This window comes from Hirundo rustica, chromosome 3, assembly GCF_015227805.2.
Source record: "Hirundo rustica isolate bHirRus1 chromosome 3, bHirRus1.pri.v3, whole genome shotgun sequence".
In the NCBI taxonomy this organism is placed as follows: Eukaryota; Metazoa; Chordata; class Aves; order Passeriformes; family Hirundinidae; genus Hirundo; species Hirundo rustica.
Window position 1 is genome coordinate 92,999,308 of NC_053452.1, and position 23,888 is coordinate 93,023,195.

General features: G+C 42.8%; 2 protein-coding genes across 4 annotated transcripts; one reads left to right on the plus strand and one right to left on the minus strand.

Annotated features, from left to right (window-relative positions):
- The first annotated feature begins 989 nt into the window (after window positions 1–989).
- LOC120749763 (glutathione S-transferase) lies at window positions 990–13,852 on the plus strand. 2 transcript variants are annotated; one of them, XM_040057418.2, is made up of 7 exons: window positions 990–1,122; window positions 3,893–3,999; window positions 5,439–5,490; window positions 5,717–5,849; window positions 7,061–7,202; window positions 10,011–10,136; window positions 10,852–13,852. In XM_040057418.2, exons 2-7 carry the CDS (start codon window positions 3,913–3,915, stop codon window positions 10,972–10,974), a joined length of 663 nt encoding a protein of 220 aa, XP_039913352.1. In that variant the 5' UTR covers window positions 990–1,122; window positions 3,893–3,912; the 3' UTR covers window positions 10,975–13,852. The 2 variants fall into 2 exon arrangements, with proteins under 2 accessions (XP_039913352.1, XP_058275900.1); XM_058419917.1 differs by lacking the exon at window positions 990–1,122 and having other exon boundaries at window positions 3,875–3,999.
- A 1,465-nt stretch (window positions 13,853–15,317) lies between these two features.
- TMEM14A (transmembrane protein 14A) lies at window positions 15,318–23,494 on the minus strand. 2 transcript variants are annotated; one of them, XM_040057421.2, is made up of 5 exons: window positions 23,438–23,494; window positions 22,156–22,241; window positions 20,387–20,488; window positions 16,770–16,857; window positions 15,318–15,775 (listed from the first exon to the last, which is right to left on the minus strand). In XM_040057421.2, exons 2-5 carry the CDS (start codon window positions 22,229–22,231, stop codon window positions 15,736–15,738), a joined length of 306 nt encoding a protein of 101 aa, XP_039913355.1. In that variant the 5' UTR covers window positions 22,232–22,241; window positions 23,438–23,494; the 3' UTR covers window positions 15,318–15,735. The 2 variants fall into 2 exon arrangements, with proteins under 2 accessions (XP_039913355.1, XP_039913354.1); XM_040057420.2 differs by lacking the exon at window positions 23,438–23,494 and having other exon boundaries at window positions 22,156–22,261.
- Between the last annotated feature and the right edge of the window lie 394 nt (window positions 23,495–23,888).

Here is a 23,888-nt window from a genome sequence, read left to right on the forward strand (position 1 = left end):
TTGCACGGGGGCTGCAGCCCCAGCCTTCCCCCAGTCACACCATCACTGCTGCCTCGGAGGCCTCCAGGCCTGTCCACTGCTCACTGTGCTCCAGCCATGTCCCTGAGGTGGAACTGCCTCGGAGCCAGCCCAGTGGAAATGTTGTCCAGAAAACCTGGGTTTGTTACTCAGTGTACAACAAACCAATATTTACTCAATTAAGAGAAACACTGACTATTAATTTCAGTGTTGTGCAAGCCTGGTTGCTCAGTGGTATTCCAAAAATTAGGGACAACTTTTTACTATTTATTCATTTTAGCAAGCAAAGGCATTAATATTCATTGACTACTAGTCGCCTAGTTCTCTTAATAATTAGTATTCTATCTTATATTGCTTAATGATTCTCCCTCTTCTCCTGCCAATTAGTCTGCATGCTCTGGTGGGCTGTGAGTCAGTGGTGTGGAAATCCGTCCCTGCCGGAATTGCCTTTTTCCTGGTCTGGGCTGAGCTCAGCACTCAGTTGTGGAGTGGGCTTTATTAGTTCCTTCCTTATCTTGGGAGTTCTGTCAAATGCCCTTGTGGCCCATAAATTTTGTATTTTATGTATCCACTATCAGAGGTACATCCTTCTTTCCAAGCCTTGTTAAGCTCCCCCTAGGTTTGTGATCATTAAAACGTGTTCAACCCTTAACAAGGCAATTCTCCTGACAAGTCATTTCTCTTTCCCACGGCTGGACATCACTTAGACCTTGTTAGCTGCTCTGTTTCACGGATTAGAGCTTCTTTCTTGTTGATTAGGCTTGAAAGTATACAAAGACAAAACATCAAAGCACATCCTCTCTCAAGAAAATGTTTACGTATTCCACATTTTGCAACACAAACTCCGCAAGACCGCAGGGACAAGGCCGAGGTGGCTTTTCCCCGGGCTGCGGAGCGAGGTTTTGGTGATGCTGTTTTGGCGGCGGGGACGGGCGGTTGGCACGGCGAGGCCGCGGCGGAAGGCGAGGGGAGGAGCGGCCGCCTGACGGAGCGGGGGCCGGGCTCTGTGTGTGCTCATTTTCGGCGCTGTGGGGGTGCCGTGTCGCTGTGTGGGTGCCGAGTCGGTGTGGCGGTGCCGTGGCGGCGGAGCGGCCCGGGCAGACGGTACTGCGGCGGCGGGCGGGGGTCGCGGCGGGGCGCGGGCGGTGCCGGCCCCGTGGAGCGTGTGGGTTTTGCCGGGATCAGGGCTCCTGCCCGGAGGGCAAAGGCCGAGGTGTGTGACAGACCGGCTGGCCCTCGAGGAACGTCCTGCGAGCTGCTCCAGGGAGTTTGTCCCGGGGTTACTTCCCAGCCTCTCTCCTGGAGCAGGGACCAAGACGGGCGGGCGCGTGGGCACAGAGGGGGTTTGTGTTTAACTCTGGGTAGGAACAGCGGGGAAGCTGAAGAGGAACTGCTCTTTGGAGTGCAAGTTTTGCAGTCTCTGGGAATGCTTTGCTTTTCCCCTGGTCCGGACGCTCCTCCTAGCTCGGGCGGTGGAAGGAGGCTTTTCGAATCCGGGCTTGGCCCGAGCCCCAGTGGAAGGAAACCTCCCGCTGGTGAGCAGTTGCACTCCTGAGATGGTCCGGAGGCCGGTGCAGCGCTGTGCTGTGCGGTCGCCCTGCGGAACAGCCCCGTGCGGGACGGGCTCGAGCAACAAGGCATTGCAGAGAGCTGTTCTGGGCCCATATCCAATTAGGAATAAAGTTTAAGATCTTGGATCAGATTATGACCTTGCTGCTAAATTCATTTACTTGTTTCTCACTGAAAGGCTGGTGCCTGAATTGTTTTGGATGAAACAACGTGGGGGATTTTTGATACAGCCAACACAGCAGTAGCTGCCTCTCTGACACCTGGGTGGCTGCAGTCCAAGGAGGGTCTAATGCACTAAAACATCAAGAAAGTTTGTGATTCATTTTCAAGTCCATTATTGCTATTCAAGAAAGACATTTTACCAATTTTGTGATTCTTTTATCATTACTCAGTATTTTACAAAGCGTTATTCATTACAGAGCCATAACAGGGTCACCAAAATAGTTTGCAGCCCTGTGTAAGTTTTCAGCCTAAACCCCAAATTCGGACCTTTAGCAGTGCATTTGCAGGAAGATATTCCTGGCTGTTTTGAGTGGAACACTGTGTTGAGACTGGCAGTCAGGGCTCTGGGTGGGCTGAATTTTATCATCTCCAGTGCTGCTTTGTGGAGAGGTCAAGGATGTTTGCTCTTTCTTCTTATGCTAGCCTATCCTTATAGTGTGTTTCTCAGCCTTGATCCCATGTGCTGGAGGTTAGTGTGCTTGTCCAGTCTGTGAGAGTTTAAGTGCAGTTCTCCTCTCCGATGAAGTTGAGACCAACACCTACTTTCTGAATTATTTTTGGAGTATAGAAGGTCAGGAGCTCTCTTACTTGTTACAATGTAGGTCATACACAGGAAATAGAAATGAAGTGTATATCATGGCCTTACGTGTGTAGGGCCTGGTAAGGGAGCTGGGCCAAGTCCCTTCTCTAGTGCCTTGTTGCTGTTCAGGCATTAGGAATCTAGCTAGGCATCCAGCAGCGCTAGATTAGATGCCAGCTCCACTCAAGACATAATCTATTGACAAGCTCATCTTTTGGTATCAGGAGAACTTTGCTACAAGAGATTGAGATGTCTGTGGACATAGACGCTGACAGGGCTAGGTGGAAGCTGAGCAGTGGTTTTGAACACCTGCATTTTGGACAAGGGCACCTCTTTTTCCTAATAGAGTGATGGCTGTGTGCTGCAGAACCTATGGAAAATAGCACCCAACACAAAAGACTTCAGTGGAGAGGGCCATGGATGCAGTCTCCCCTGTTACTGTTGTGCTGTTTGTGCCTACTTATTGATGCCTTGGGATTATGGCCAAAATTTTTACTTTGTGGCTCAGCTATGTATTGTGAAGTCTATGCAAGCATAAATAAGCCTGCTGTGAACAGATAAACCCTTTGCTTAACAATGAAGCAGTCTGTTAGTCTGTGCCTCTATCTTCCTATGAAATTAGTTTCATTCTTCTGTGACCCATCAGTCAGACCCAGTACAGTCTTTGCTTTGTTTCCAGCATGATGCAAGCTCACATCAGCTGCCAATGTCATACACTGGCATGTGACTGCACAGGGTAGGGAAATTTGAAAGGACAAAGTGTTTCATCCCAGTGCCATCATCTGATGGGCTGACTTGAGTCCCCTGCCGCCAGGGGCACTGCCCAGGACTTATCTGCCCAACAGAGGTCAGTCCCATCCCTTTGGTTTTTGATTTTAAAGTTAAGTTTTTGGGGCAGATAGAATATAAATCCCTGTTACAGTTTGACTGTAGCAGAACTAGCTAAATATGCAGTAGGGAATGCAGTAGGCCTGCTGAAATACGCTGCTTTTAAAAGCATATTTGTAGAGGCACAGGAGCACAGGGCTCTGAATTGTCATATGAGATATGTGAAAATAGTGCTGGTGACATTAGTTTGGTGTTCTTCGGAAGCCATTCATTTGATAAAGTACATTTTTCAGGCATGGTATAATGTGACAAACCCTGACACCTACTGAAGAGATTACATCACTGCAAGGTTAAAAAGGTGTTAATTCAGGAATACCCTACAGTTCTGCTTTGGTTGTAAAACTCCAGTAAGCTGTTAAAACTACAATAATATATTATTTAAGAGATGCTTATTGTCATGATGTGGTTGAATGGCTGCATATTCTGGTAGTATGTAGTTCTTCTTTTATTTCATTATTCCACAGGAAGCTTGTTTGCATCAAGCACAAGTGTGTAGGACTTGATTTTTCTTCTACTTTCATGTTCACCCAACTGTATTTAGTAGTTTGGAGTGGGACATTCAAAATGCTAATTTAAAGCATGCTTCCTAGAAGATCATCATCTTGATTTTATCAGGAAACAAGAACTCTGAAATCATGGCGGGGAAACCCAAGCTGCACTACACCAAGGGAAGGGGGAAGATGGAGTCAATCCGCTGGCTGTTAGCAGCAGCTGGGGTTGAGGTTTGTACCATTTTTTTATAAAGCCATTTGTGATTAAAATAGGTATTCTCTGGAAGAGTATCCCAATTGCATCTGTGCTTAAGTATATGCACATCATCACATATTGTGATGCAGAATGCTTAGATTGAGTGATACACTCTAGTGTTGTATTTCATGTATTCCTTGAGCAATAGTTGCACAGGAAAGAGATTTTAACATACAAAGAGAATTGATGGGTGTAATTTTTGAAACATACTTTATGCTGAGATTATAAATTGTTGCTACAGACAAAACTATGACTTTTTCTCAATGCTCATAACTTCCTGTATCTCATGAGTCTTCTCCACTGAAAGACCATGCATACCACATGGAAACTTTTGAACATTCTCTCCAAACAAAGTGCCTTTTGTTCTTTGTGTCAGGACCTTCACAGGACAAATCAGCAGATCTGCCCCAGAGGCAGTGTTAGGAGATCTATCTAGATTCACATCAGGTGAAGGCCATCCTAAGACATCTTAATTCCTACATTAAGTTTTTGTTTGAATACGTTTTTTTTAAACTTTGTACTCTGTTGGAAATAAAAGGCTTTTTAAAATGGTGCTTACTTGAGAATGTTGCTAACAGAGAATTTGCGGAGCACAAGTGCTGAGGAAACCAAGATCTTGTCCTCTTTAAAAAACAAAACAAACCAACCCCCCAAAACAAACAATCAAACAAAAAACTAACCCAAACCCCAGTGGATTAAAAGAGGGAGAGAGTGAGATGAATGCTGTGTGAGAGGCATAATTTACAAGAAGTTTCTCAATATTTCATGTGGCATCAGCTGCTTTTTAAGTACATGGTTTTGTGTCTGTTTATGGTTCATGCTGGTGAGTCTGGTCTTTAAAATGAGGAAGGTTCTTTCTGAAGCATAATGCATTGCGCAGTCCTGTGAAGTTGAGGACACCAAAGTCTTGGGTTATTTGCTGGGGCAGAGATAAAGATGAAGTAGGGGGTCTGTTAAGAAAACTTTTCTGTCTGACCTTCCAGGAGCCTCTCCATCAGTGCTTAAAATAATTTAATTGTGGTATGCAACAACAGAGTAACAGGTCGAACTTGTGCGTCCAGGGAGGGACTCGGAACAAAGGAAACCCCGGGTCTTTTATACCCTCACAGTCTAAGTGAAGGTTTGGGGTCATGAGCTCCTGATGTATCACCTGGCCAGTGCCACAGGCCCCCATGCCCTTTGTTGTGCAAATGAAGGCAGTTCCCAGCTCTTGCCTTGGGCTTCCAGAGCTCCATGACCAGCTGGAACTGCAGCTGCTCACCCAGCTACTGGCACTGAATGGATTCCTCGACAGGATCAACACAATGAGAAAAGTATGGAGAGCAATGTGGAGAGGTGGACTGACTGCCAGACTTCCTTCCACTTCTCCACTGCCTTTGGAGTGACGGTGTTGTTTTCTATTGTTGCTTTTCAGTTTGAGGAAGAATTCATAGAAACAAAAGAAGACTTAGAAAAATTGCGCAATGGTGAGTCTGTAAACTGTACCCTAAACATAAATTCACACAAGTATAACAAAAGAACAACAGGAGGTATTCTTTTAAGACCTACAATATGATGTGACCTGTAAAGAAGAGCCGCGTCCTTGTGGATGCTTTCATCCCTGAGAATTAGAAATGTCTCTTACCAGGTCTCTTCCTTGTTTTCAGTGTAGCTCTTCAGCAGCCTGAGTAGCTTGTTTTTTTTCTTCCCTAGATGGAGTCTTGCTGTTTCAGCAGGTGCCCATGGTGGAGATCGATGGGATGAGGATGGTACAGACCAGAGCCATCCTCAGCTACATTGCAGCCAAGTACAACCTCTATGGGAAGGACCTGAAGGAAAGAGCCTGGTATGGTAACACTGTACCACTTATTAACACTCGTCCAGGATTGTTAATAGTTGCGGAAAGAATGTTGCTGTGAAGTATCTGCACACAGATACTTCACAGATTCACAAAGGTGAATATACCGAACGGACTCTCACTGATTGTAGAGGGTTTATTTTGTGAGAATGGAAGGGCAACTCCAGAGATTGTGGAGATTATTATGGACTGGCAATTGGTAGCCAGCATCCTCTCGTGACTAGACCTCAAAACTTTTTTTTTTTCCTAAAGTGGTTTGCATATGCAGTCTTTTCTCCCACAGTGTAAATGAATTGGTTATCAATGGGAAACAACATGAATTCCACTTTAAATACATTAATTGCAGCCTTTCTTGCTTATTGCATACACTGTGAACCTGTTTTAAAATTTGTGCTTTGAAAAAAACTGGAAGTTTTCTCAAAGTGGAAGAACTAAGAAAATATACCAGTGTCTTACGTTACATTCATTAATAAACATTTTACTCAATGATCACTTCAGCGTTGTATTTTAGGAAAATAACCATGAGGTGGTTTCAGGGTCCTTTGCTCCCCTGCACAGCTCCGAGCCGAGCCGAAGGAAGAGACGGAGTTCTCAGGTTTAGATTTCTCAAGGTTGCATACTTCGTTTATTGTTTCTTATCTTACAATTTTCTCTGAGTCCGACAAGATGTTCACAGCTGCATGGATTCCTCACGTCTCCCCCCGAGTTGGGCTGTCCTTATCTTTTATACCAATTACTACGTATTTCTTATTTACTATTTCTTACCAATGTCTATCACTATTACTAAAAAGGTCATCTTTACTTTGACCCAATCCTCACTAACTACTTTGTGCCACGTCAATGCAGCACTGGAGTGAGGGAAGAAGAAGGAGAAGGAGAAGGAGACAACGCCCCAAATTCTCCATCTTGTCCCCATTCACTTCAATGCTAGAAACCTAAAACTAGTATTTTCTCATTCTGTGATAAGCTAAACTACTATTTCTCACATCCTTGTGGCATGTAAACCTTCTCTCAGTGTAGGAAGTTTTTCCCATGGACTGAGATCAAAGCCAGTGTCTCTCTGAGCTCTGGGCTGGGGTCCCAGACCCCCCTGCCCAGGTCCCTGACCCTCCAGGGCAACCAAAGGAATGCCCTGGACTCCAACATAACCAAAATAGAAAGTTTGAGTTATATATGTTAAACAAAAATATTTGTTTCAGGATTGATATGTACGTGGAGGGAACTACAGACCTAATGGGAATGATCATGTATCTCCCTTTTCAACCAGCTGATACAAAAGAAAAGAATCTTGCCTTAATGATTGAACGAGCTACAACCAGGTACTTTCCTGTTTATGAAAAGGTAAGTGATAAATCACCAGCAGTTCACAAAGACAGTGAGTTCCAGGCTCCCCCACCTACCCCACTCCTCTGTCCCTACACATGTACTTTCCAGAAGGCAAGTGACAGTACAACTCTAGAAATGTATGATGGAGCCAGTATCCAGCGACGTGAAAAGAGGATCACAAAAGAATTTTTGGCTGGTTTCAATACTGGGTCTCTGCTGTCTTTCTTTCCTACTTCGCTTAGTGGCTGACGGCTCCCAGCATTTTGCTTAAATGCACCATTTCAATACTTGTGCCAGCCTTCAGTACTTATTGTCCAGAAGTGTAATGTGTTACAGAATTGTTAAGGTTGGAAAAGACCTTCCAAACATCATTAAGTCCAGTTGTCAACCCAGCACCACCACCATATTCACCATTAAACTGTGTCCTTCTGTGACATATCCACGTTTCTTGAACACTTTCAGGGATGGGGAGTCCACCAATTCCCTGGACAGTCTGATTCAGTGCTTTACAAGCCTTAACATGAACAAAATTTTTCTAAGATCTAATCTAAACCTCCCCTGGTGCAACCTGAGCCTGCTTTCTCCTATCCTGTCACTGGGTACCTGGGAGAAGAAGCTCCTGTCAGGGAGTTGTAGAGAGTTTTAAGGTCTTCCACTCATCCTCCTTTATTCTTGCTATTCAAAGTTAAATATGTTTGTGCTTTACAGATAAGAATCCAATTCTATGATCTTCCTTAAATCCATTGCTTAAATGTATTATACATAGAGACTATGATTTTCCTTCTCTGAATTGCTACTTGGGCATCCTTAGGTGTGCACAGAGATATATGTATCTGCAAGCAAGATACATATAGCATAGAAAGCATAAAGCAATTATTTACTGGCTGGCATGCATCAAAGAACCTGAGCTGTGAGGGAAGGCATTCGTATGCTTGCCATCCCCTTACAGCACATGAAGAGGGTTTCTTGGCTAGGGAGGAGTTGGTCAGGAGGGGCTGGATTGCTCTTTCTTTTCCCTGGAACACTGCCTGGATGTTACTGAACTGCCATTTTCTACCAACTTGCTGTTTGTTCTGTTGTTTTATTTCTCCTGTAAGGATATTTTAAATTTTTTTGTGTGTGTGTTAAAATTTTCCAGTTTGAATTGAGCCAGATGTGATCCTCACCTCACAAGTTTATTTCTGTTTATAACTTTTCCTTTTGTACAGACTTTCTCACAGCGCTTTTTGGGCATAGTGGTCTTCTTGTAAATCTGCCAAGGGTACAAAGCTGTGTTGTTTCAGAGCTGGCTGAGCTGGGTTTCCAGCTTGAAGCCTTGGTTACCAGGCAGCTGAAGTCCATTCAAAAAAAAAAAAACAAAAACAAAAACAGGACTTGATGCAATTTCATGTCCCACTTTATTAGAGCCTTAAATTGCACAAACAATATCCACAGAGTCTGCACTGTAAAATAATGATGTAATTTACAAAATCCAGAACATTTGTAGTCAGATTTCATACATATCCACTGCCCTACCAATGGAGGGCTGTGCTGAGAGATATTGATTACACACACTAATCTTTCAAAGTCTGATTAACAATTAAAAAATGCACCAAAATTTTCTAAGTCTGTGCCTAGGTGGCATAAACCACTGTTGTGATATGTTTTAGCATGTATGCTCCATGTAGGTGAGTCTTTAAAGTAATCCTTGTTTCCTTATGGAAAAGACATAGCTGAATTTTCCCATGATTTTAGTTAATTTTGTTAAAATGGTTAATAATTTTCTTTCTGCACCAGCTGTTTAAGAGGTCCATTGATTCAGCTTATCAGGGTGTGCAGTCTGTGTGTTATTCATTCAGGAAGCTGACAGGAAACATACCTAGCTGTGAGTGTTCACTTTAAACACTTGGCAGCCAGACGGAGCAGCAAAAGGCAATATAAAGCCCTGTGGGCAATCAGATTCCGATGCAGTTCGGGAGTTTCCATCCAGTCTGATAAACAAGCTGTGGTGCATCTTGTTAGAGCAGTGTAGGAAATAACTACGTGAAGGTATCAGCTGTGACTACCTGTGATTGCTGCCTCTGTGGTAGAACTGGCAGATGGGCCTGGAGATGCAGTTGCCTTCCAGAGTCACAGACTGATGTCTTACTGCGCATTTGTTACGTAAGAGTAGCCTTGGTGTGATTTAGGCACAGACACACCCTTCTCTCTTCTCTTGCTCCTGCTAGGAGGGTGATAGTCTTCAGGACAAAGGTAGGCTGGAGAGCTGGAGAGCTTTGGAGCTGTGCTGCAACATTCATCTCAACATGTCTGCTGCAGCTATTAGAAGCTTTGGCAGGCTGTGATTCTTGCATCAGCAGTTTGCCATAAAGGAGTCCTTCCTTACGGGATAAAGGGTGGGAAGGTTGTATTCCTTCATTCTGGACATATTTCAAACTGTAATCAGCAGTATCAAGTTTTGCTGAAACATCTGGAAATTCACTTAACTTTTTTCTTTAAAATTTGAGGTGTGCTTACATGTAAACTGGCCTGACTACCTCTTCCAATTAATTTAGTCCTGTTTTTTTTGTGTGTGATTAAGGCTTTCTTGTGGTACTGGACTTGGTATACAGCTACCTGGTGCAGTAGGTTAGAGTGAGAGATGGAATCACACACACTGAAACATGAATTCTGATTTTTTTTGTTGTTTTGTTTGCTTGTTTAAAGAATATTTATCACTTTCTAACTTCATCGATTCTAGCATGGCTTTGCTCTGCTGTGTTTGTTTAGAAATCTGTCTACAATGAAATAGCTAGATAAAATTGTTACATCCCATGTGAATTTTTATTTGTTCATACTTTATAGGCCTTAAAAGGTCAGGATTATCTTGTTGGCAACAAATTAAGCTGGGCAGATGTCCATCTGCTGGAAGCCATTTTAATGGTAGAAGAATGTAAGGCTGATGTACTGTCTGCATTCCCTCTGCTACAGGTTAGTAACCATCTGGGATCAATATGGAAGGTAACAAACAAATTTCACTCACTGTTGTTAAAAGTTAATTGATGTTTACATTTACTTCTCTGGTCTGCTTGACTACCAAAACCTGCACTCAGTGCACTGCCTTGCCCCAGACCTGCTGGGGACTCACTTTTCTCCAGTTCTGCTTTACCCAGCTGTTCTCAGCTGGCAGGAATTCACTCACTAGTGCTACCAATTGGTCCTTTAACTGCTACTTCCACGTCTTCAAACACAGCAACAGCATCCGGAAGGAAAGACTGTGGCCTGGTGTATCTGCAGTTCCTGTCCTGTCCTTTTTGCCAGCAAAATTAAATTTTTAAGAAATAATATACAAGGAGCAGTTAAGTTTCATATGTCTTGACTTCTATAGTGCTTTGCACTGAGGTATTCCTGTCCTTGCCTCTTTTTTTTTTCCCTCAAATATATCTGCAGGGTTGGGTTCCAGGATGTGGGATTTTTCCTCCTACTTTTTATTAGGTGAACCTTAAGTCTTTAATATTAATTTCTCCCGTTCCCATCTGGGAAACTAAGGCATAGCACCAGCATTACAGATCAGAAAAAGCTACCACCTTTTTCTGTTTAATAAGTATGTCTGACAAGGTAAAATACAAGTCACATGATCCTTAAGCTATAAGGGATGGAATTATAATTTCCTTAATCTCACTAGCTTTATTGTTGCTTCTTACAGGCTTTTAAAGGAAGAATCAGCAACATTCCAACAATCAAAAAATTCTTACAGCCTGGAAGCCAGAGGAAGCCACCAACAGATGAGAAGTTTGTTGCTGTTGTGAGGAAAATATTCAATATCTAATCTGATGAAGATAACCCAACTGTAGTATATTACCAGAGCTTGCCTTGTAACTGTAAATTGCATAGATGTACTCTCTAACTTGGCCAGTGTTGAAACTTCACACACTTGGCCATCATAGGGCCAGTGTTGAAACAATACACTGTCCAATACACTTTTAAATTAGAATAAAAGGCTAATTTGGACCTGTTGAGTCCAGAAAGAAGAATTTCATGAAGTAGTTATATGAAATAAACTAGAAGCTCACTATCTCCCTGCTGTTCACAGCTTAAAAATTAGGTAAATAAAACCTTTAAAAGTAAAATTAAAATTTATGATCCTTTTAAGTTTCTGGGCAGAAGTAAGAAACTTTTCTAATCCCCACGTGAATCTCTTAGGAGTGATTTTTTTTCACTGAAAGAGCAAAGTTCTTGTGTTTAATTGGCCTGCTGTGGTTTTTGTTCACTGAAAGCACCTATTCCCTTGCTCTTCTTTTTGCTGCTTGGCTGGCTGGTCAGTGAGGCAAATGCCCCTTGAGTGTTTTTTTGTAAGGTTTTATCTTTGCAGTCATTTCCCACAGTTATAAAGCCAAGTGCACTGGCTGCTTACCTTTTCAGTAAGAGTGAGTTTTACCTCAAGAGTGCTTAAAGCATGCACTGCTATGTCAGATTCTTTACCCTAATTTCATGGGAACCATCATTGTTCTCTTTAAGAACATTGCCATAAACCATCCTTCTTTGCATTTAGCTGTTTCTCCTCAGTAGGACTCCAGCTGATTAGGTGTGTCTGTCTGCCCCACATTGGAGCGCCAAACTCTGTGTCTGGTCCCATCCCGCACCGGGCGGGAGATGACCTCTGGCTGGCTCGAGTCAACACAGCCACAGAATGGTCCCGGTTCGTTTCGGCTTCTCGGCTTAGCAGCTGGACCCCAAAAGTGTTGTGACAGCAACAGCAGCAGAAGAGAAAAGGCTGGCTCTCAGCTTAGCAGGTTAAAAGATGTTTATTAGCTCCAGAGTTGAGGAGCAGGGAGGCTCCGAGCTCCGAGCTGAGAGCTCCGAGGCTGAGAGGCTGAGAGAGAGATGCTGAGAGAGTTTTTTCCTCCCTCCTACCCCCTATATGCGGGGGAGGGGTTCCAGGGAGGATACTACAAGACAACAAATCAGAGAATTCAGGGGGTAACAAGGTGTGCCCACCCCCAAGCCTTGGACCACTAAAATCCAAAGCTAAAGGAATTCCCCCCAGGGGGCCCATCACCTGAAGCCCTCTCCCTGAGATTTTGTAACCTGGGAGGGTTCCTCAAAGTGATAGACAAGCTGCCCCAGAGAGGGGGGTGGGAGGACTGACACAAAACACCTTGTTATACAGACAACACAAAAAGGGTTACAACATTGGGGATACAGTGAAATGAACCATAACATAAACTTCTTATAAAAACCTAATAAAACAGTTCTGCACCACCACAATTAGGCAAACCGTCAGCCAGTGTACATGAAAAATTGCTGCCTAGCAAAGTGTCATGGGTTAGTACAGTTTAGTTTTTTAGTTATAGAGGAATGTAGAATGATTTTCCAGGTCAGGACCTGGGAATTGCTTTAGAAAGGACAGGGACCTATCAGACTTTGGGAAGTACCATATAAAACCCCTTGATTTCCTGTAGGTGGGGCTTTTTCCTTCTTTCCTTTGGCCCGAGAGAGACAGGTAACATCGAGCTGAGCCTGCTGCTCCTCCCTTTTGTGGGGAGCTGGCCTGAGGCCTGGCCGGATTCCATTGGCTCTTGGGTGTGGGGGGGAGGAGAGGTTGCTGCTTTACAACAACTACTTTCTCCAAACTTCCCTGGAGCAGGGAGAGATCTCTGCTGGGCCCCTGATAAGAGCTATGGGCACCATTTAGGATGAGACCACCCCGATTTACACCAAGGGGTGGGCTGAAAAGGCATTTATGATCCTGCCTGGTTTTTTTTGTGATTCTGGACTGCCTGAGTGCTCTGATCTCTGATGTTTCTGTGTGAGTTCTTCCTCCCTCACCAGTACAGCCTTGAACATCTAACACCAGGAGCTACAGAGAGAGAGAGACTGCGAGCAGATTTAACCCTTTCCTGGCAACATGAAGCTTCCAGAGCTTGGCCCTTCTCTGAAAGAGTAAGAAAGGACAGAGTGAACATAAAGAAGAAAACAGCATGACGTCAGTAGAGCAAGAGTGGAAAGACTATTGGGACAAGGGTTAAGGAGTTGGTTGTTCCATTCTTATTTGAGCCATGGAAATGAACTCTATATTTAGATCATTCCTTTAAATCATGGGAAAGATAAGCATTTAGGGAGATGATTGTTTTGATTTGTGTGTGGATTTGAGCAAAGGTGTTTGTAATGTACTAAGTAATATTAATCCAATAAGATGTTTGAACAGAGGTAGAGATGAGAAGCCCTCTGCGCCAGTGAAGACATGAGAAGATATCTCTGTACCTTGAGATGAAGAACCCTTTGCTTTTGGAGTTATTGATCTTTAAAAGGTGACACCCCAGTATGCAAAATTCTAAGACCCATGACCCATAAGCAGCTTGGGAACCTGCTCCTGGGAGGAGTCACAAAGGCAGGTTTCCCCAGGCGGTTGTTTTTGTGACAGTTAAAAAACCCACAAGAGAACTGTTCTAGGTTGTCAGTGGTATCCATGACACTAAGAGAGACTCTTCTCCTAAAGAATTGATGAAAGACTATTATCAGATGGTGAAACTGACTGAAAATTACAAGTTTTGTCTCTTTATGTTGTTTTGTAAGAAAGTTAACAGTTTGTAAGGGGAGGGAAGAGTGTTTTTGGAGTTTCATTCTCTTTTGTTTTAGTTTTTCCCCCCAACTTTCTTTTTCTATTCTTTCAGTGTGTGTTAATAAAACTATTTTTTCATTTTTAAGGTTGAGCCTACTTTGTTTTTCTCCTAGTCTCCCACAGAAAAAGAGTGAGTACTAAGACCAGAATTCAGTGAACGTGAAACCACTACACAAAGTTAACTCCTTTCCTGACTTGTGCCTAAGAAGAGCTACGTACATCTCAGAGGTACAAACCACAAGTGCCCCAGTCACCTGGGCCCTGCTGAGTTCCAAACAGGTTTCCATTAAAATTACCTCAGTAGCTGGGAGCGCTGCTTTGCCGTGCCCAGCAGAATGCCTGTTTCTCTGGGCTATTCCTCTCTTCCAAACAAGTGCTATGACTTAGGAACCAGCACAAAGGTGTGTAGCACTGTGCTTTTTAGATGGTGGAGCTGCTACGTATATCCCAGTAGGCATCTCCTGTGGGAAAGCCACTTGGGGAGGATTCAGGCAAAGCAGTCAAGCTCACACGTCACACACGCCATGGCTAGGCTCAGCAAAGAGAGGCAAGAAGGGCCTTTGCATGAATCAGTTCCAGTGAGGTTTACTCCTGGCACTGAAGAGAGGTCAGGGACAAAGACCTTGCCATGTGCTGTGCACTGGCCTCAACAGGGGTCAGGGACCAATGGTCTGAGGGCAGAGGGGCGGTACAAAGGGCATGGCAGAGGGCAGTGTCCTATAGGGAAAACAGGACCGGCCAGCCCGGATACCACAACCAATGGAGAAGCAGGGAAAGGAGAAACCCCGAGAACCAGGGGCATGGGGAGAGAAGAGACCGGGGCAGACAACACAGTGTGCAAAGCACCATGGGGGAGGACGTTCCTTCAGCCCAGGCAGGGAAGACTCTAGGGTCCATTCTTCCAAGGCAGGACACTGGGAATTCCCCCAAGAGGACTGAGGCATTCCACAAAGGTGGTATCATGATACATGATAACCTTCATAAGCAAACTTGTATGAAAAAAAAAAAGAAAAGCAGCAAAATTTCCATTTGTCTTCAAGAGTGCACCCACCCATACTGCTTGCTAATGATTTTGCTTATACTCCCTGGACACCAAAAGACAGGCTTAGCGAAGCTTTGAGACCCTAGGAATATTTATTTTGAACACAAATCAAAGCAACTTCATTTATGACTGAACAGTCTCTTCTGCTTACAGGGGGGGACTTCAGCAAGATAATCTGTGTGAGGTCAGAATGGCAAACGGTTCCAGAGTACTGAGAACTTGGAACCTCTCTGTGCAGCAGGATGAACCTCAGCAATGGAACCTCTGGCAATTTACAGCATGGTACATGTTTTAAACCACTACTGAGTACAAAGCAGAACACCAGACTCTTCCATTGACAAAATGGCTCACTTGTCTGCTTCAAAAACTGATAAGCTTCCAAAATTTTACATTTTATTAGAACACTGATTTTTTTATATATATATATATATTTAGAAACAGGGGAACAAAAATATGTGTTGGAAAGGAAGGTGGTTTTCTAGTGCAACACAGTACAGGCCCAAGACTATTTTGATTTGGAGCTCATTATTTAATCTCAGAAATTACAAAATTATACTTCAATACAAGATACCTTTTTAGCATAAACATGTATTTATAGATATTCTTTCAGAGATACAGTGCAAGAGTAATTCAGTTTCCTGGGGCGCTCTGCACCCCTAAAAGAGATAAAACTTAGAAAGGAAGATCCCATGAGTTAATAGACTGCCTAAATGAAAGTAGATCAAAATATACCCACAAAACACTTACTTTAGGTTTTTAAAAAAAAGCTTTCAAAGTATCAGCACATGTCAATAATCAAATAACAGGTACAGATCTTCTACAGAAAACGTAAATGCAGTATAAGACTTGTGTTCAAACTTATCTTTCAAGTATGGAGAGCATGTCTGTTTGGTGGGCATGGCAGTCATATTTGGTTCTAAATTCTCCTACAGCAGCATAAAAACAAGCCTCAAAATCATCAAAAGGCTGAAAAAAAAAAAACAAAACAAGAAAATATAAACATGGCTGTCATTAATAAAATCGGTGAAAGCCATCATTAAATAACAGTGCATTCATAAATAACTGACACTAGAGTCTCTATTAAGCCTCTTTCCAGGTGTCTAAATCTACAGTCTCAGTGTCTTGAGAAACAAAGCCCACCTAGGCTGGAAAAGCAACCCATAATGGACAATAAAATTTTCCAGTGTAAGTCCTGATTCTTAAGTTTTGCATCTTGACAATTGCTTCTGATTTTTTCCTCCCTGTATGCAACTGAAGTAAAACAGAATAGTGTTACATTAAATCTGGTAGCAACAAAGCAACAGTTATTATTCCTTCAGAAGATGGGGATTCTGATTAACGCTTGGAAAATATTTTGCATTACAGACTCATTGGGAAAAAAGTTTTGAACTTACTCCATAATTTAATTCCAAATTAATAAGTTCAGAAAATTATATTTTCCAGAATGCTGAACAGCAGCAATAAAGCAGTTGGAACAGCCAGATTTTTTTAAAAAAATTTGCATTAATACTGACCAAAGTTCTTAGGTTAGGTCAAAAATGTCCTGGTTTTCAACAGTACTGTGCTTCCAGCAGTTTTGAATGCAGCACTTCTAAACCAAAGTGTTGGCCTTATTTTTTTAAGATGACTGTGTTGTATGAAATTAGACTAATTTCATGTGTATGTATTCGAGAACACTTAGGCTTACCTAGGTTCTTCCAAAAGCCTTATCAATATGCATTAATATTTAACTGCTGAGCTCTCCTTTCTGTGCTGAGAAAGTCACTTCTTATCAGCTGCATCTGCCTAGTAATATGAAAAAGCAGTTTACTGAAAACAGGACTCCAAACTAATTTTGCTTTAGTTGTATAGTAACTGAATGACAGTGACTTCCACCACTACTGCCTTGAATCGGCTGTGAAATGGCAACTATTTGAAAACCAGTGAAATCTTTACGTTAAGATCTGCAATACGTATTTACCTCAGGCATGCTACTAGTCCAGCTGGCATTAATTTCTTGGACCTCTTGAACCTCATTCCCATTATAATGGTCAAAAGAAAAGATGAAACTGTGAAAGACAAGCCAATACATTTACATTCTCATCTTTCTCAGTGGACCACTCAGTAACACACAGTTATCAAAGGTCATTGCTGTTTTCCTATGAACCGCAATTTAGTGAAACATTAGATCAGAAATAGAGTCTGTAAAAACATTCTTGCTTTTCCAAAATACACCATTATGATTTCTTTTAGTTACAAATAAAATTTCCATGTCAGTAGAATGCTAAATCCTATTCCATGAACACTAGGTAAGTTTTCAGTCAGTCAGCTCTACTCACTCATATCTAGATTCATGGGGATACCAACAAAGTAGAAAGAATCTTGGCCATAGCAGTAACATGTATACTGAATTACAGGAATAGTGTCACATAAATCCCACCACCCTAGATCATTGCAGCTGTTTACTGACTTCAAGGAGCTAGAGCATTCAACTTTTTTTCTCATTTATTTTTAGAACATTAGCTCTTTATTTGCTGAGCCTTAAAAACTATATTGGAAGGTTTGCCACCTGTTTTTGCTACAGAATATGGCTATCAGGATCTTCTACATGACTACAATTCCTTTGGAGCCTTTTGCTATGAGGGAACCATCCTTGCCTGTGACAAGAGGTGGGCAGCCCAAGAGGGCAATAAATGCAGCACAAGTAGCAGAAAACAAACATCATGAAAGAAACTGCATCTTCTTCCTGGAGTAGTCACCTAAAAATGGAAGCAGTAATGAACTCTTTAGGCTTAGGGATTTCACCTTGAACTATGGCTGCAGAGCGCTACATAAATGAGAAGATTGAGGAGAACACATAAAACTGCAAAGATAGCTGCCTTCATTAAAGAACTGTTCCTAGAGAACTAAAGAAATGTTTCCTAGAAGTGGGCAGAGAGGCAGGATTTCTCATGAGCAGCCAGGCTTTGTCACTCTCACAGCCAAAGTAATGGCAGTTACAGTTCTCTTCCCTGTTTATGGAGCAGTTAAACCATCTGGCTAATTCTCTTCAAATGCCACTGTCCAGTCCTGAGGTCAGTCTTGTGTTCACAGGTGTCAAAAATTAGTTTTAAACTCACTTCAACATTATAAAACAAGCCCTGACAGTTACAAGTATCTTACAGAACTGTACCAACTATGTGCACTCATTAAAGATACCGTAAAAAAAAAAAAAAAAAAGCTCCATTATCCATGGCTCTTATTTTCTACTCAAGTAGCGTTGATCCTCTGAGGAATGTCTCAAGAGCGAACTATTCCACAGCATGTGTATTGCCAGAGTCCTGCGTATATTTAGAGTTTATTATTACAAGATACAAAGCATATTCACTCTGTAATGTTCTTTTTTTTTATTTTTTTTTTCCCCATTTGCTATTATCTAGCTTTTTCACAGGTTACAGAGACTTTTTAACACATTCCTGAGACTTTTTAACATTCAACTTTTAGACCAGGTTTTAGAAAGTGCTATACATTCACTGTTTACCTTAAACCAGTCAAAGAAATTCAATAAATCAAGACAAATTCAATCCAGTGAATCATACGCAGATCAGAATCAACCTGCATTGTCAATGCTAACTCTTGTAAACTGAGATATGAATTTCTACATCTACTTCAAACACATAAAAATTCATTAAGGTATCCAAGAAACCACAGAGTTTATTTCAGGTGAAACAGGAAAATGCCTGAAATAATAATTTATAAAACAACTAAGAGAATTTTCCTGGGGTACCCATAGGCCACAAACTCTTTGTATGTAGGACAAGTTAAAACAACCTTACTATCAAGGTCTTGTACTAAAATATTACTGAAATTACTGTAGGAGAGTCTTGCATAGGTGAGAAATACTGTCAATAATTATGGTTTGGATGGATGGGTTGTTTTTAGATTTCCTAACCTTTTAAAGGTTTGGGTGCTTGTTTTATTTTACATGTAAATTTACTGTAGTGGTTTCTAAGTTCAGAGTGGCCACTTTCTTCCATGCACTTAATTTCCATCTTTCATTTGTGCTCTAGCTGCTTTTCACATTTTGGCATGTTGGGAGTAAGTGAAAACATTCTAGTTTTCCACAAAAGCAATACACATTTATAATAAAAAGAAAAAAAACCCATTTCTTTGTAAACATCCTAAACTAAGACTGCTTTAAAAAGTCTTTGTTCCTTTTACTTTATGTAAGAAGAACTTTCTAAGGCAGGATCTCATCTCATCTCATCTCATCTCATCTCATCTCATCTCATCTCATCTCATCTCATCTCATCTCATCTCATCTCATCTCATCATCATCTCATCTCATTGCTGTAACTTCTAAATAAGTAACATATATTTCTCCACTTCAGAATGTCCTCACATGCCTACAACTACATGAAATGCAAAACACTGACTATTTTAGACATCAGAGATTCAAAAGCACATTAATGGAAAATTTTGTATTAGTCCCTTCCAAACCTGGAAACTGGGAAACAGGCAACATATATTAAGTTTTAATGAGTCTTCTTTCCCATAAATTCTGGCTCCAACTTAGTGACTTAATTGACCCATAGAAGTATAATATCATATGCTACTTAAAAGCATCTCACACTAAATGATTATAAATTTACATATATTTATGGTTATGTCTTCATTCCGAAAGAAGTTCTGTTTTTTTTTAAACAGTGGGATAACTTAATCTGAGCAAGGTCATGTTGAAAAAACTGGAAATCCCATTTAAGACCATCTAATCAGATCAGGTCCACAATTACCACCTTTACTACAGAACTTGCTGGGAACACTTTGCTGTCAATGCTACTCAACATTTTTTTAAAGTGGAAATTTTTATAACTGTGACTGATGCAAAGCACAAAGCCAGAATGGACAATATACCACAAATTCTAAGCTGAGAAAAAACAATTGTTTACTCACACAATCTGGGTTAAATGTATTTTAAATGCATTTCTGCATGTGAAACCACAGCCTAAACCACCTTAGCTAAAACCGTGAGTGAGACAAGCTCCCAACAGCTCTAATTGCAAATCACTTATGTGAGGTTTATGTCCCCCTTGGGGACTGTAGTTTTTTGCCTCCATGAGGTTTTCACAGCAAACTAGCTGGCATGACAATTGTTGCATAGTTTGTAGCCTGTCTTTCTTAGCAGCAAAGGAAAAGCACTAAGTCAAACTGTTCCATTCACTGGGAGCTGAGGATATGTCACATTATGCAACACTGGATCTCACATTATTTTACTGCTCAAATTGCAAAATTCTAATCTATAACTCAAATGATTTTATTGAAGTACTACCTCCTGTTTCCCAGGTGGATTTCACAATATGTGCAATGTTAGGCAACCATCTCATAAAAGGAAGTGCTGCCAGGTGGTAAACACACACGTGCTGGCTTTGAGTCAATGAACTGCATTACCTTGTAAAAGGCTCCTGAACTTTGCAAGCTAAGCTGGAGTGTTGAACTCTACTTAAAACCCAACATTTACACCAAAGCAATACCCAAAATTTACTAAAAAGAGAATTTTACATGCAGTTCAGGATGCTGCTTGTTTGTTTGTTTGCTTGTTTACTGTAGTGAAACACTTACACAATGATATCTTCACATTTCTTGGATCACATGTTACACAGTAAGCTCCATAACCAGCCACAGAGCCAAAGGTGAGTCCAGCAGCTAAAGAGATTTTACTGCCTGCAAGAAATCATTCAAGTGTTATTTCTCAATACGTCTTTAAGCTCAATCTTTATGAGGCAGTTGTCTCTCTACATAGTATTATCCAAATATATTAACAATAGAACTGATTTTGCCACATTCCAGTTTCACCCAGTGTGAATAGAGAGGTAATATTCCTGTAACTGGGTCATTCTAATGTGTGGCATTAGGAGCAAAGTCAGCTAAGGTAGAGGTGATCAGGATCCAGTAATACTTGTAACTTGGGAAAAATACAACCCTAAATTGGGCTATTTTCTCTATTATATTTAAGAAGGATTTTTGTAATTCCTCTGAACTGTCTGTTCATTTTAACTATATCTTACAGCACTTGTGAGTCTCCAAAAATGGTAGAAATGTGTCAATATATATAAAGAGTAAATTGGAAAACATGTGTGGTCATAATGTCAGACCTTTCAGACTGACATCAATCCTGGACAAAGAATTGCTATCACTAACATCACATTTAATGAATAAAGAATGAATGAATGAATAAATAAATAAATAAATAAATAAATGGCAGTGAGGATGAAAAGAGGACTTCTAAAAGTGACTTGAAATCTTCTTGCAGTGCTATTGAAAAACTGGTTAATAAGTTCTGGATATATCCCTAATATATTTAGATTTCTGAACAGACATTTGTCTTGGTACCATATGATAGAAGTGTAGAATCTGCACAGCAGACATTATTTGAATTAAGCTGATCCCCAGATATTTATAAATAAAGAATCCAGACCCCCAATGTAATTTAGGTCCCAATCCTTTTGTTTTGAGTATTTTTAATCAAGACTTTGCAAGAAAACGTAAATCATAACCAATAAAAAGTAATCTAGATTAGCCACGAGGATTGACCAAGTATTAAGAGTGAAGAGAACAGGTGAATGGGATAGTCAGTGAGTGCAACTGGCTGCAAACACAGAAACAGAGCGTTTTCAGAAATTCAGGCGTGGAACCGTGTCTCCGAGAGCAAAGCATGTGCACACTACGAAGGGAGACGGTGACCCTAAACCACAAGAGTCGTGACGGACAGGGCCGGAGCGCGATGCGGAGAGCTGACGGAAGCCGCCTGCAGCTCTCGCCGCCCGTCCTCGGTACCGCTGCGACCTCTGCCGGGTGCTGAGCTCGGGCACGGCGCTGCCACCCGCGGGACGGCGAAAATCCCTGGAACACCCGAACTGCGCTTTGTGGTATTACACTGCCACCTAAAACCTGGCTCGTCATCTTACGGTGAAAAGGCACAGTTCTAACAGCAGCAGAGAATTAATCATCAACTCAGAGCACACAAGTAAAGGGCTTTTTCCCACCGTGCATCTGGAAATGTCAGAATCAACCCTAGAATTCTCTACAGAAAATAAGCTTTAATCAAGGACATACTGTGCTCAATATAGGAATGATTAAAAGGAGATGAGAAAGCCCAAAAGGCATTTAAGGTCAAAGATAACATGACAACCCCCACTCTTTGCCCTGAAAACAAACTCACTTAAATGCTTAAGCTGGCCCAAGAACATCTCATGAGAGTCAGTGCATTTATAGCAGCACACGATGGATGTAAAATGCAGCTGTGCCAATTACAGCAGAGTTTTCATGTCTCATACTGCATAGAAGAAATCAAATGCTTGATTTCCAAACCCTTCTGTCCCAGTACTAACCTTTACGAGTGTACGCTACTACACCTCCAACCACCAGCAATGAAGCATATGCAAAACCAATCCAGTCAACAGCCATGGTCCCAACTCTGGAAAAAAAAACAGACATATTGCAACTGATGGCAGACTCCTTCCTCCTGGTAAAAAAGAATTCATTACTTAAATGCTTCTAAATAATACTATGCTCTCCTAAATTGTGTTTGACTACTGTGTCAAAATATTCAGAAGGGGAAGGTGTGCCCTTGGCTATTGTACCATCCTTTCAGTAACTGCTGCCCTTCCTTACACCCCAGTATCTGGGTATACCATATTTCCATTAGGGGATTTTTTGGGATATATGTGGCATACATTTTCCCCAGTCACAAATACATGTATGCAGGCAAAAAGCTTGACACCGTCCAAAGTATGTTTTGTTGCACTTGTGCCATGTGGCTGAGTGCACACTATGGATACATACAGGTCTTCTGAGTGCTCAGCTCAGTGCTTTCATCTCCTTTCAACCACACTGTTCCTGCAGCATTTCAAGCAGCACGTAACAAACCCTGCACCAGGCAAAAATATGAATTTTCAGAGACTATTCAAAGTTTCCAGACAGAAACATAGGCTGTTTTGGAAAGCTATACATACAGCTCCTTCAACCTGTATCTATGCCCCTTTTATTTCATCTTTACATTTTGACGCATTGTCTGAAGTGAGGCTTCTGTTCCGCAGCAAGCGTTTAAGGTTTTGTTGTGATGCTGGTCCTTACTTCCCCGGCAGTGCCGTGGAAAGTCATGGATGGCAGTGCCCTGCAGCCAGAGAGCCCCAGCAGCGCCACGGCCCTCTCCCATCAGTCGGTGGGACACACCTTTCCCCTCCTCCCAGATTAAACGTATACTTAATTAAGCACATCCTTCTTTACAACTCAGCGCGTGTTTCCTCGACCACAGTGTTAAAGTGCGGTACGGCAGCAAAGAGTGCTTGCTCAGCATTTCATGTTTTTAGTATTAAAAGAAAGCAACTCGCAGCGAGCGCACTCCTTCCCAAGTCGTAGCCCCTTATGACAATAGGTGGGCTCGGGGGGCCACGGCACCCCGTAGAACGAGGTCTGCAGAGGCGGGGGCCAGGGATGCAGGGGACGGGGAATCCCCGGGCCTTCGATGTGCCTGGCCTTCGCGGCCGCCCCCCGCCGGGGCCCGCAGCCCGCGCGTCGCTTGCAGCGGGCGAAGGCAGGGGCCTGCGGGGGGCGGCCCCGCGCCGCGCCCAGCGCCCGCTCGCCCCCCGCCACAGCTCCGTTCTGCCGTACCTCGTCCCGCCGCGCCGCCCTCCGACCTGCCCCGGCCCCGGCCCCGGCCCCGCCTCCCTCGCCTGCCGGGCCCCGTGGGGCTCCGGCCCAGCCCCTCGGCCGCGGAAGGCGGGCGCCTGTCGCCGTTACGGCGGCGGCGCGGCCCTGCCCGGCCCGGCCCGCTCGCAGCGCCGCTGGCGGAGCGGCGGCTGGCGGCGCTTGGCGGAGCCGGGCCGCGGGGGACGAGTGGGTGACAAAGAGGCGGCAGTGCCCTCGCGGCCAGGAGGGCAATGGTATCATGGGGTGCGTGGGGAAGAGCGTGGCCAACGGGAGGCGATCCCCCCTTCTCCCTCCTACTTGGCCCTAGTGGGGCCACATCTGGAGTGCAGAGTGCAGTTCTGGGCTCTGCAGTAAAAGAGAGACGTGGAACTACTGGAGGGAGTCCAGCGGAGGCCACCAAGATGACTAGGGG

What these genes read in the sequence shown, in the direction of transcription:
- LOC120749763 (XM_040057418.2), top strand. Translation starts at nt 3,913, where the DNA reads ATGGCGGGGAAACCCAAGCTGCACTACACCAAGGGAAGGGGGAAGATG. An exon ending in TAGCAGCAGCTGGGGTTGAG is followed by an intron (nt 4,000 to 5,438) that starts GTTTGTACCATT and finishes GTTGCTTTTCAG; the next exon opens with TTTGAGGAAGAATTCATAGA. An exon ending in GACCTGAAGGAAAGAGCCTG is followed by an intron (nt 5,850 to 7,060) that starts GTATGGTAACAC and finishes TATTTGTTTCAG; the next exon opens with GATTGATATGTACGTGGAGG.
- TMEM14A (XM_040057420.2), bottom strand. Translation starts at nt 22,261, where the DNA reads ATGTCTGTTTTTTTTTCCAGAGTTGGGACCATGGCTGTTGACTGGATT. An exon ending in AAATGTGAAGATATCATTGT is followed by an intron (nt 16,858 to 20,386) that starts GTAAGTGTTTCA and finishes TGTCTTTCACAG; the next exon opens with TTTCATCTTTTCTTTTGACC. An exon ending in GGACTAGTAGCATGCCTGAG is followed by an intron (nt 15,776 to 16,769) that starts GTAAATACGTAT and finishes TTTTTTTTTCAG; the next exon opens with CCTTTTGATGATTTTGAGGC.